The sequence below is a fragment of the Aedes albopictus genome, chromosome 3 (assembly GCF_035046485.1).
Source record: "Aedes albopictus strain Foshan chromosome 3, AalbF5, whole genome shotgun sequence".
Taxonomy (NCBI): domain Eukaryota; kingdom Metazoa; phylum Arthropoda; class Insecta; order Diptera; family Culicidae; genus Aedes; species Aedes albopictus.
In genome coordinates this window covers 284,607,724-284,621,342 of record NC_085138.1, presented here as the reverse complement: position 1 = coordinate 284,621,342, position 13,619 = coordinate 284,607,724, and the positions used below count along the sequence as shown (strand labels likewise).

The 13,619-nt window shown below is 42.4% G+C and overlaps 2 protein-coding genes across 5 annotated transcripts in view; one reads left to right on the top strand and one right to left on the bottom strand.

The window, feature by feature from the left end:
- Positions 1-13,619, bottom strand: part of LOC109418818 (homologous-pairing protein 2 homolog) — a 375,251-nt gene that overhangs the window by 266,373 nt on the left and 95,259 nt on the right. The window lies entirely within an intron of this gene.
- Positions 1-13,619, top strand: part of LOC109405806 (fatty acyl-CoA reductase wat) — a 168,239-nt gene that overhangs the window by 70,842 nt on the left and 83,778 nt on the right. For both annotated transcript variants that reach the window (XM_062861146.1, XM_019678865.3), the window contains exon 2: positions 5,323-6,063. In XM_062861146.1, coding sequence (XP_062717130.1) covers positions 5,889-6,063 — 175 coding nt within the window. In that variant the 5' untranslated portion in view covers positions 5,323-5,888. The remainder of the gene's footprint in view (positions 1-5,322; positions 6,064-13,619) is intronic.

Below are 13,619 nucleotides of genomic sequence, written 5' to 3'. Positions count from 1 at the left end.
TAGGGCAAATAAGCATTTAATGACCTGCTGTAAAGGCGCAATTAGTGCCGAATTAATACCATTTTGACTGCTTATTGGTTACCTGGGTATCCCTAAATACGATGCTTAGGTTTTAAGTAAAAACTTGCAAAAAAAATATCATAAACTCCAATTTTACATGTTTTAAGGCATGTTTTGACAGTTTTTGGTGAAAAATTTCACAGGAATAATATTCTTACGAATAGTTTCTTCAGGACAAAGATAGGCACATCATTCTTAGACAACAACAATATCTAAGTCGCTAATAGATTTGAAATTTGTCAATGCACTAAGGGGATTCAGGTGGCCAAAAATCGAAAATTGACTTTATTATATACCCTAGAATATAAGTTTGCTAATCCCTATACTTATCGAGATATTGGCAGCAGAATGAGACCATTGCCAATTTTTGGTAAAATTAATGAAATGTTCAACTTTGCATATCTTCGGCTTAAATGAAAAATGTCAAACTTTTAAAGTAGTTTCTAAAAGCTTGCTTATAAACCTTTCGAATGACATATCAGGCGTAGAAATGTTGATTGTTAAACTATTAAATGATGCCACATCAAAAAATTTAAAAAAAATCCCATGCAAACCGTGTCATACAAAAAAAGTTTCGCTGAGTTTCGCTTCGGGACTATTTCTATGTCTTTGTTTAGGATCCCTGGGAGGCATTGAAATCAAATTTGGCTGCTACTAGCTGCCATTCTGCAATTCCAATCAAGTTGTCGGCGATGATTGAGATATTGCTACATTAAATCACCCTATTGGCCATTAAATATCTCTGAGGAAACATTTGGTCGTCATGGCCACTTTTATCGGTAGATCAATCATAGTGCAGTCTAAATCTGGTCTTGGATCTCTTAGCGAAGCGTGTTTTTACGAATTGGAATCCATTTTGTAAATAGGAACAGAAATCCTTAAATGCCTAAAAGTAGGCAATGCCCTTGTAATTTCATGCTGTTTGAAACTGTCGTGTTGAAACAACCTGTTCAACATGTTTTTCATGATGATGATTAACCTGGGCTTGTTAGGGGAATATCTGTAAATAAAAAGAAAATCGCGTTAAGTACTGTTCCTTTGAATTCCACTAAGAATTTGCATCCTTTGACAGATACGTATTTCGACCTCAACTGTAAGGTCGTCTTCAGTGTCTTGTACTTGACTCGACTCAAGTCAAGTACAAGACACTGAAGACGACCTTACAGTTGAGGTCGAAATACGTATCTGTCAAAGGATACAAATTCTTAGTGGAATTCAAAGGAACAGTACTTAACGCGATTTTCTTTTTATTTATGTTTTTCATGTTTTTCAGGCATAAACCCTACGAATAGGAGCAAGACATTATAAAAATGACGCGAAAATATTTTTGGCTACCTGTTTGTATGGAGCCGCCCCATAGTGCAATGGTCAGTTGGTCGAATTGGTCAGTTAAAAAAATATTGGATCCCAAAGTTAAACATTTCGCGCAAAAGAATTGATTGATTGATTGATTTGTCTTTATTAAAGAGACTTTCAGCCCTTGGCTGGTTCGTCTCTATTTTGGCCAAAAGAAGAAATAAAAAATAAATAAAATCTTTAAAAACTCATATTTTTCGTGACTTTGGAAAGTTTAAATACTCTACAAGTTTAATCAAAATTTAATTTGTGAGATTCATAAAAAAAAGATTGAAAAAAACGGTTCAAAATTGAAAAAGTTATGGTACTTGAAGTGATAATACGTTTTTATTACTCGATTTATTGGCGATTGTGACACCTCTAAATCCCAATATTTCTGGGTTCAAACGCAGAGGTTTCTCTTTCGTATGTCATTTGAATCCAGAAAAGCAACTTTTCAAAAATAAGCCGCAGCCTACTCAACAGCTTTTCCATCGTCACTGATGCTTAATCTGTTCGTTGGCGCTAAACATTGTTCTTCATTCTTTGACGCTCATTACACATGACGGGAGACGGTGCTGTTTTTCTCCGCACGCCGCCGTTGCCAGTTTCATAAAATCTTCGCATATCATTTTGTTCCATACTGTTCTGAACCTATATAATGATATTCTTTTCATTTTGCTTCTTCTTTCTACGATGAATTCTGTTCTCACTTTCTCGTACGTGCTTCGAATGTCTTTACGTTCAAATTCGAGCAAAAAAGAAAAACAACTAAAAATATATCAAGGTGTTAATCATAAACAAGATAGTAAAAACAAAAAACGCAATCCATTATTTTGAATGAATAGCACCTAGAAAATAACAAGTATAGTTATTGCAATAACAAATGCATACACAAAATTGTAAATGATGCATTTCTTATGCAAACGGCAAATAACAAAGTAGTAACAATTCTTACCGCTTTTGATAGCTTTATGGTGTAATAGCCCAACTTGCCCTTCAATAATTGTCTATGCTAAATCAATAAATCATAAAGACCACACCAATACCAAAGTCTGCTCGAAAACCTCCAGTAGCTATTTCAATTCATTCTATCAATGTTTATTGACTGTTATGAAACCCACATTTTAAGGAAGTGTTGAATATATACATTGCCCTTTCCATTTCCTTAACGAGTCTGAATCACCAGATAGGACAAATAGATAGGAAATAGTTTGTTATTTTGCTATACTACACGGTATAAACAGAAATAACTCATGTCATAAAGACTTGTACAATATCTTCGTTAACAATAAATCGAGTGGAACATAATGACACTATTATTTTTGATAAACCTTTGGGAAGTATTCCACTAGCTTCATCCTGTTCCGCATATTTTAGCAGAATTACTGAAACATAATTTGAAATTTTTCATAGATGAATTTTTAGAATGCTACTGACAAAAATTCTAAAGAAAAGTATGGACTAACTTACTGATAGAATGTTCAATCGAGTTCCAGTAGAAGTTCAATGATAATTTTGAATAAAATGCTTAATCAATGCTTGATGTTGTTATCTTTTTCGGTTTATACACATGCTTCAAAATATGACACCTGTTTCTGTTTCCACAATACCATATACCTGAAAGATTTCTATGATCCGCACACGAATGACTTCCATTCAGTTAAAGGGTCCTTAAAATAAATTAATAATCAATAAGGCGCTGTCCATAAACTACGTCGACTTTTTTTCGGCCATCTTAGACCCCCCCCCCCTCCCCCTCGTAGACTTTTGTTCATACAAAATTTTCGAAATTTGTATGGAGCGTAGACTTTGGCCAACCCCCCCCCCCGTCCCCCCTAAGAGTCTACGTAGTTTATGGACAGGCCCTAATGGTTTCTATGATAGTTGTTGGCGAACCCTTAACTTCCTGAATTCCGACTTAATTAAATTGAAGGAATGTATTACATTTCAAAAATTAAAAAACGCATGCAGCGACTTCTTATCTGTGAAACGGGAATAGAATACTTCTTGCGCATTGGGGTAATTGGGGTAATTTCGCCAATGCTTTTTCAAGAGGACTCCTGGAGTCTGTCTTCTTCTTCTGTATGGCTCGACGTTCTCACTGGAACTTGGCCTGCCTCTCTCCAACTTAGTGTTCTTTGAGCACTTCCACAGTTATTAATTGGAGGGCTTTATTTGCCAGCCATTGCATGAATTTGTATATTGTGAGGCAAGCACAATGATACACTATGCCCAGGGAGTCGAGAAAATTTTCCCGACCGGAACGGGAATCGAACCCGCCGTCTCCGGATTGGCGATCCATAGCCTTAACCACTAGGCTAACTGGAGACCCCTGGAGTCTGTAATATCTGCAAATAAATCTTGTAGCTCTGGTGCTGACCTAATATTGAAGCGATAAAAATGTTCGCAATTCACAACAATCATTGAGCAAATTGAAAATAATTGGCTTAATTACCTCAACGGCTGTCGATCACAGGTAACACATGAAACTACTCTTAGAAAAATATATAATTCGAAAATAGCTATCAAGGCATGAAAGTTGATTCTCCGTATACTCTAAGTTCAATACTGTGAGAAGCGCGCGGCTATTTTCGTGAGGCGGTCGGTTTTCTCGGTAGGGAGATAGTGTCGCGAATATTGAATGCGAAATCAGAAGCGCGCGATAACTTTCGTGGGACAGTCGGGTTTCACGGTCAAGTAAACGATCAATGTGGTGACGCGTTTAATATTGAATGATCGTTGACGTATATGACCCTTACTATCGCGACCAAATAAATTATAATCGAGATGAAGACCGTGTCGTGTATTTTCATATAACTAGTGAATCATATCACCTACCAAAGGTGGCTCAAAGATCCACGCCTTACCCTACCCTACTAGCAAATACTGCTTCCCGACACAACTGTGGGGATGCTGTGGATTCCACGGTTTCTAGTAACAACGGTTGTCCAACTAACATTCCTTTCCTTTCCCGATTACCGTAAGGACGTGGCCGGTGCCGTTATTGACTTCAAAATATTGAACTCTCGAATTGTGCACATTGAGAGTGCGGGAGTGCGTGTAGCTAGTCCCAAGCACCAATGATGTTTTCGATCACCTGGCAATCATTTGACTCATTTATCCATAGCTTAGTTGAGAAGCATAATATTGAAATGAGATGTTCGGCAAACTTGTAGATAAGTGTTTATCCTACAATTATCACCAAGGACGCCATATCCTAACTCTCATATATACGGCGTGAGAGCGCTACTAACACCTACTCATACTAAACGATCTAAGAACTCGATCGTTTAGTATGAGTAGGTGGTACTAACACTTTTACGTTGTATATATAAGAGTTAGAATATGGCGTGCTTGGTGATAATTGTAGGAATAACAATAGTCTATAAGTTTGTCGAACATCACATTTTAATATTAGGCTTCTGAACTGAGATATAGACAAATGAGTCAAATGATTGCCAGATGATCGAAAACATCCCTGCCAAGCACCATTCATTGATTCTCTGTACAATTTCGATTGTTCTGGTCAATCACGGAGTAGAAACTACGATGTGTACGATTATCTTTGCTTTTCTTTGTAACGATACACACGGGATAAAGCCAGTTTCTCAGCTCATGCTTATAAATATATGAATCATCCCTGGAAAAAAAAATCCTCGCTTGAATCGGGAATCAAGAACAGACACTCAACCTGATATTGGTTGGTTAACCGCCCCGGCAATATATCCATAAATATAGCAATATTTTTATTTGAGAAATTGTGAACAAAACTAAAACCAATAGTGTTCAGAGAACAGGACACATCATGACCAAGTACCAGCCGATTGAGCCAACTCAAGTGTTAAGCCATAAACCGCCCCACACACAGCTTGAGCACAGTCATTAAAAAGCCATTGTAACATATTTAATTTTCCTCTTCAACAGCGACAACGGCAACAGCAGCAGCAGCAGGAGGACACAACACCTCAACAGGCGGCAACAGCAACCGCAATAATCCAGCAACACCCGAGGCACACGACCCTCCCACACCGGTCACCCCTTGCTCTCGTTCGCAGAGAAGGAGCAAAGGAAAACTCCGTGGTGTCGGAATCGTTGATGTGGTCGCCGCCGTCGGTGCAGTGAGAAATGCTAACACGAAGAAAATCGCTGCAATTATAACTCGAGTGGTGAATTAGTGAAGCGCAACGCAGTGCAAGAGTTGAAAGTTTATCCAAGAGTGCGCGACTTTACTACACACGTACCTACGTACGTACGACGAATTTTCGAAACCTTCGCTCAGTGTTGAAGCAATCGTGGTGCGCGCGCAAAAAAAGATTGTGCGCCAAGAAGACGACTAAACAGAAAAATATTTATTAGTCCCCGTGGTTGACCCATCGCATCGTCATACAGTAGTGAAACCGTGAAAAGTGCCAATTCGCGCGAAAAGTAGAGGGGGTGAAAGGCAGAAAAGGCAGAAGAAGCACGCAAAAGTACACACATTTACAGCAGCAATGACCGTGGCGGCGTATCAGGATGTGGCGGCGGCGTCCAAACTGCAACCCACGACAGTGGACCCAACCGTCGTTACCAATGCGGAGCAGATCGAGCAAAAACTGACCGAAATTCAGCAGTTCTACGAACGGACCAGTGTTTTCATCACCGGCGGAACTGGATTTCTGGGGAAAAGTAAGTAGTTACTGAGATAGACAAAATTCTAGACGAATTGACCAAATTTCAATTGTTTCTTGTATTGATCCTTCATACTTAATAATTATCTTAGGGCTGTTTTGCCAAATTCTAAGGAAATTTTAAATTGTGTCCGGAATTCGAACCCTGCCGCATTATCATGCCTTTACTTTGCAGTCACGGACTTTACCATACGGCAAAAAAGGTCCTTAATTCGTTTTATTCGAATACTGAAGACCAAACCTGAAATTAATTTGTTTCTTTTGTAATGTTGCCAACTCATGCATGTCCAACAAATGTTCAACATTATAAAAAATGGTCTCAATCATTTGTCTCAGAGTGAGTAGGATTAATTCTTGCACGACGAGTAAAATAACGTTGATTGACCGGATCAGAATTTGTGCACAAAATGATATATAGAATGAGCGGTACAATTTGGCGTATACAATGCGTTCCCGAATCTTAACAAGACAAGAAGTTCTTAACTTCAAATGTCCTCTCGAGTTGCCAATCAAGAAACGTGTTAATTGTACTAACTAGTTTGGGCGAACGGTCCAACTAGTGGCTTATTGTCTCGTCACCAGCCCCGCCCGACAGTCGTCATTTGGCAAAACAACTACCTCTGTCGTCAAACTGTCTTGTCCCGTCTGGTTAACAGATTCATTCCGAACCGGTTCTTCCGTGGGTTGATAGAAGCACAAAGTTTTATTTCCGCACAAGCGGAACCATCCAATCGAAAACGAAAACGCGTTCCTCTTCGATGGGAACGAGTGTCACATTAGGTTGTGCTAATTGAACAAAGTGCATAATTTCCATATATGTGTTCGTACACTATGGTTCTAAGAATTACCTCAACGGGATAATGAGAGGCTATAATGATGGTTCGAAGCTGAAAACTAATTTGTGATTTCCCTTCCTGAAAATGCAAATCTACAAGCCTTGAGAATGAATTTACACTTCTTAATAATAACCAGAAACAGGCAATGATGCGGCACGTGCAAACAGTTTTTAACTGGAAGGGTAATGACCGAACCGACCCACGCCATACTGGTCCAAGCATGTATGCTAATAAAAGGCAAATTTATTAAGAACCACTTAGATCACTGCTGTTGTCTTCCGTGTTACCATCCCTTCGAGAATTCAAAAAATGTCTTGATCTTCGGTGAGAACAACGTGTTTATACGAATTATACGAGATGGTCGTCTCATCTGGAACACAATCAGACTAGAACGAAAATCCACATAATGAACCCCACAGTGGAAACTGTGACACTTTACGCCAATGAAACCTGGTGTGTATCATGACAGATTTAAAGCAAACATTTATTAGATCTAGGTTAAGAGATAGCAGATACCTGTAAATCAGGCGTATAAAATTCGCAATTTGATCTCTAACACTATTTTCTAGATCATTTATTTCATTCGTTTGTTTAGTAATACATCAAATTCAATAAGGGGATTCACTAAACAGTTTAAACTGATTAAATTGATTAAACGTCGCGATCACCAAGGCAATCTATGATTATTTCATTCGCAAAATCATGAAACATTTCAAATAAGCAGAAAATCATGGCTTACGCAGCAATTTAATCTGTTTAGTGAGTTCCCCTAATATGAAAATGAATCAACAATGTTTCTCCATAATACACGGTTTGTGGCTGCCGTTCTCCATCCCCGGTCACGTCCAATGCTCGCCAAGTCACGAACCATCTGGTCCGCCCATCGTACTGGCGCTCCACGCCATCTTGTACCAACCGGATCAGTCGCAAACACCAACTTTGCAGGGTTGTTGTCCGACATTCCTTAAACATGCCCTGCCCACCATATCCTTCCGACTTTGGTCACCTTCTGGATGCTGGATTCGCTGTAAAGTGCATCGACCTCGTGGTTCATCCTTCTCCGCCACACACCATTCTCCTACACACCGACGAAGGTCGTCCTTAATACGCGTCGCTCGAAAAATCCGAGTGCTTGCAGGTCCTCCTCAAGCATGGTCTATGTCTCGTGTACGTAGAGGACCACCGATCTTATCAGCGTCTTGGGGTCAGTCCACAAATTACGTAACGCTCTAGGTTGAGGGAGGGGAGGAGTATGACCAAGCGTTACGGTCCATACAAAAATTTGAGGGTTTTCATACAAAAAAAGCGTTACGGAGGAGGGAGGGGGTTCAAAAAATCTCGATTTTAACGTTACGTAATAAATGGATGTCTTGTACATGGTGCACTTGGTGTGTGGGTGAATCTTTTTAGATCGCAGCTTCTTTTGGAGTCACGACTTCCACTGATGATGATGCGCCTTCGTATTTTACGGCAAGCATTGTTGTCTGCCGTCAGTAAGGATCCGAGGTAGGCGAATTCCTCCATTACCTCGGAGGTGTCCCGGTCTATCATCATATTACTACCTAAACGGACCCGGTCGTGTTCGGTTCCGCCTGCCAGCCTGTACGTGGTTTTGGACACCAACACTCCGACCTTTCTGCTTCGTGGCGGGTGTGCTGCTCTGCCACCGTTTCAAATTTTCTAGCGATAGTGTCCATGTCGTCCGAAAGGAACAAATTGAACGGATTTTGTGAAAATCGTTCCCCGGTTGTTGAGCCCGGCTCGTCGCATCACACCTTCCAGAGCGATGTTGAAGAGTAGGCATGAAAGTCCATCACCTTGTCGCAGTCCCCGGCGAGATTCGAATGAACTTGATAGTTCACCACGAACCCTTACGCAGTTTTGCACACCGTCCATCGTTGCTTCAATCAGTCTAGTCAGCTTCCCAGGAAAGCCGTTTTCGTCCATTATTCTCCATAGTTCTGCGCGGTCGATACTGTCGTCGTATGCCGCTTTGAAGTCGATGAATAGGTGATGCGTTGGGACCTGATATTCACGGCATTTCTGGAGGATTTGCCGTACGGTGAAGATCTGGTCCGTTGTCGACCGGCCGTCGGCTTGATAACTTCCCACGAACTCATTCGTTTTAGGTGACAGACGACGGAAGATGATCTGGGATAGCACTTTGTAGGCAGAATTCAAAATAATGATCGCCCTGAAGTTCTCACATTCCAAATGGTCGCCTTTCTTGTGAATGGGGCAGATTACCCCTTCCTTTCACTCCTCCGGTAGCTGTTCGGTTTCCCAGATCCTGACTATCAACCGATGCAGACGGGTGACCAACTTTTCTGGGCACATCTTGATGAGTTCAGCTGCGATACCATCCTTACCAGCTGCTTTGTTGGTTTTGAGCTGGTGAATGGCATCCTTAACTTCCCTCAGCGTGGGAGTTTGTTCATTTCCTCCGTCGCCGTGGTCTCCCGTGCCTAGGTTCTCCACGCCATTTAGGTGGAGATCGAAGTGCTGATTCCACCTTTCGATCACCTCACGTCCGTCCGTCAAGAGGCATCCGTCCTTATCCCTGCATATTTCGGCTCGCGGCACGAAGCCGTTGCGGGATGCGTTGAGCTTCTGATAGAACTTTCGTGTTTCTTGGGAACGGCACAGCAGTTCCATTTCTTCACACTCCGCTTCTTCCAGGCGGCGCTTTTTCTCCCGAAAGAGGCGGGTCTGCTGTTTCCGCTTCTGTTTATAACGTTCTACGTTCTGTCGAGCCACTTGCTGCAGCATTATCGCCCTCGCTGCGTTCTTCTCCAAAACCGTTCTGCACTCTTCGTCGAACCATTCGTTCCGTCGTTTCCTTTCACGTACCCGATGGTGCTCTCGGCTGCGTCGTTGATGGCTGCTTTCACTGTACTCCAGCAGTCCTCTAGAGAGTCATCATCGAGCTCGCTCTCGACTGGCAACGCGGTCTCGAGATTCTGCGCGTATGCTGAGGCGACATCCGGTTGCTTCAGTCGCTCTAGGTTGTACCGTGGCGGTCGCCGGTATCGTACATTGGTTGATGACGGAGAGTTTTGGGCGCAGTTTGGCCATCACCAGATAGTGGTCGGAGTCGATGTTGGCGCCACGATAGGTCCTGACGTCGATAATGTCGAAGAAGTGCCGTCCGTCAATCAGAACGTGGTCGATTTGCGATTCCGTCTGCTGTGGTGATCTCCAGGTGTAACGATAAGGGAGGCTGTGTTGGAAAAAGGTGTTACGTATGGCCATATTTTTGGAGGTGGCGAAATCAATGAGTCGTAGGCCGTTTTCGTTCGTCTGCTGGTGAGCGCTGAACTTACCAATCGTCGGTCTGAATTCCTCCTCCTGGCTTACCTGAGCGTTTAAATCTCCTATGATGATCTTGACGTCGTGGCTTGGGCAGCGATCGTGCTCGCGTTCGAGCTACGCGTAAAATGCGTCCTTGTCATCATCAGTGCTTCCGGAGTGTGGGCTGTGCACGTTTATTATGCTGAAGTTGAAGAATCGGCTCTTGATCCTCAACCTGCACATTCTTTCGTCGATCGGCCACCAACCGATCACGCGCCTCTGCATATCACCCATCACGATGAAAGCTGTTCCCAGCTCGCGTGTGTTGCCGCAGCTCTGGTGGATGGCATGGTTACCTCTAAACGTTCGCACCATGGATCCTGTCCAACACACCTCCTGCAGCGCTACGATGCCGAACCCCCAGTCCTTCAGTAGATCGGCGAGTATGCGGGTGCTCCCAATGAAGTTGAGAGATCGGCAAGTCCTTTTTGTTCGCTGGGGTCGTTGCCGTTGGTCTCGGTTCGTATTATTCTGTTGCTGATTTTCCGTTACAATGTTTTTTTTACAGCTGCAGGAGGTCCTTAGAAATTAATCTAGGAGTTCCTACAGGGATTCCTTCTGAAGTTCCTTTAGAAATTCTTACGGGAGTTCTTACAGAAATGAGTACAGGAGTTCCTTCAGAGACTCTTGCAGGTGTTAAATCAAAGATTCCTCCTAAATTTCCTCAGGGAACTACAGAAGTTTCTTCAGAAATCCCTTCAAGATTTGCTTCAGAGAATTTGGCAGGAGGATCCAAGGATACCTCCATGAGAATTCAGGGATTCCTCTAGAAGTTTATTCAGGGATCCTTATAGAAGTGCTCTTTCTAAGATTTCTTCAGGATAATCCTTAAGAGATTCCTCAAGAAGTTCCTTCAGGTGTTCTTCCAGGAATTCTTCCAGGGATCACTCCTGGGGTTCTTTAAGATTTTTTTCCAGGAGAACTCACGGATGCCTCCAGGAGTTACATCAGAGATTTTTCCAGAAGCTCATTCTGGAATTCCTACAGGAGTTCCTTCAGAGATTCCTGTAAGATCTCCTTCAATAATTTCCTTAGGATTATAATCAGCCATACCTCAAGGATGTTCTTGAGGGATCTTTCATGGAGTTTCTACAAAAATTTCTCTAGGATTTTCTTCTGGAATTTCTCCAGGAATACCTTCCCGCAGCCCGGGAAAATTCCCTGTGGGAAATTCCGCTGAAAATCCTTCGGGTATTCTCCCTCGAATTCCTGCAGGGATTTATCCTGTAATTTCATAGGGGATTCCTCCTTGACTTAGTTCTGGGATTCCTCAGGACTTCTTTCATAGATTCCTCCTGGAATTTCTTCGGGAATTCCTTCTGGAATTTCTTCGGAAATTCATCGTAGAATTCCTACAGGAATTCATCATTTCTCTTAGAATTCTTTTAGGGATACGTCCTATTTTTTGTGGTTTCCTTCTTTCATTCGAGAATTCCGTCGTAGGTCCCTCCTGGAATTCCTTCGCGGTTTCCCCCAGGAATTCCTTTGATAATTTCTCTTAGAATTCCTTCGGTGATTCCTCCTGGAATTACTTTAGGAATTCTTCATGGACATTCCTCCGGAGTTTTCTGGACTTTCTTCAGAGATACCTCCTGGACTTCTTTCGGGCATTCCTCCTGGAATTCTTTCTGGAATTTCTCCTGGACTTCCTTTATGGATTCTTCCTTATTTTTTTCGGGGATTTCTCCTGATATTCTGTCATGGGTTTCTCCTGAAATTCCTTCGGAGTTTCCTCCAGGAATGTCTTTGATGATTCCTTTTAGAAGAAACAAATCTCCTAGACTTCTTGCAGGTATTTCTCCTGTAATTTCATAGGGGATTCATCCTGGACTTAATTCAGGGGTTCCCCAGGACTCTCTTCTAGAATTCCTCCTGGAATTCCTTCGGAAATTCCTCCTGGAAATCCTTCGGGAATTCCTCCTGGAATTCCTTCGGAGTTTCCTCTTGGAGTTCCTCGGGAATTAATCCTAGATATCTTTCGGGGATTTCTCTAGGAATACCTTTGAGGATTTTTCCTAGAATTCCCTCAGGAATTTATCCTGGAACTCCTTCAGAGATTCCTTCTGAATATTTTATTTTGATTCCTCCCTTTGCAGACTGAACTGATTGGCACTTGGATTCGCACTACTGTTCTTCTTCTTCTTCTTCTCGGCGTAACGTCCTCACTGGGACAAAGCCTGCTTCTCAACTTAGTGTTCTATGAGCACTTCCACAGTTATTAACTGAGAGCTTCCTCTGCCAATGACCATTTTGCATGTGTATATCGTGTGGCAGGCACGAAGATACTCTATGCCCAAGGAAGTCAAGAAAATTTCCTTTACGTAAAGGTCCTGGACCGACCGGGAATCGAACCCGTCACCCTCAGCATGGTCATGTTGAATACCCGTGCGTTTACCGCCTCGGCTATATGGGCCCTTTGGGGATTCTTTCTCAAATTCGCACAGGAACTCTTTTGAGGATTCCTGCTAGAATTTCTTTGTGGATTACTGCTGGAATTCCTTTGAGATTCATGCTGCGACGATTTCACCCAGAGTTATTTCAGGGGTTCGAAGATTCGTACTAGAAATCCTTTGGGGATTTGTTTTCTAATTCCTTTGACTTTTTTTTCTGGGATTCCTTTTGGGATTCCTCGTGGACTTTCTTCAGGGATTTGTTATGAAATTCTTTCGAGGATCCCTCTTTATTCTCCTTCGTAGATTCCTCCTGGAATTCATTCGGGGTTTCCTCCTGGAATCCTTTGGGTATTCCTCTTGGAATTCCTTCGGAGTTTTCTGCTGAAATTCCTTCAGAAATTCCTCGTGATTCCTTCTAGATTTCTGGATTTCTGGATTCCTTCTGGAATTCCTTCTAGATTTTCTCCTAGAATTCATTCGGAAATTCCTCTTGGAATTTTTTCGGTGATTCCTCCTAGAGTTCCTTCGGGATTCCTCCTAGTAGAGTTCGGGTATTCCTTCTGAAATTTCTTCGGAGATTCCTCCTGGATTTCCTATGGGGATTTCTCTTGGAATTCCTTCGGAAATGCCTCCCAGAAATCCTTCGGTGGTTCCCCCGGGGATTCCTGCTGGGATTTCTCCTGTAGTTTTTTCGGGGGTTTCTCCTGGGGTTGCTTCAGGGATTCCTTCTAGAATTTCTTCGGAGAATTCACCTAGAATTCTTTCGGGGTCTCCTTATGGAATTCCTTCGAGTATTTCTCCTTTGAGGATTCCTCCTAAAATTCCTTCTGGGATTCCTTCTGGAATACTCATGGCATTCCTCCGGGGATTCCTCATGGAATGTCTTCGAGAGTTTCTCCTGGAATTCTGTCGGGAATTCCTCTTGAAATTCCTTCGGGGATTCCTCCTAGAGTTTCTTCGGGAAATCCTTCTAG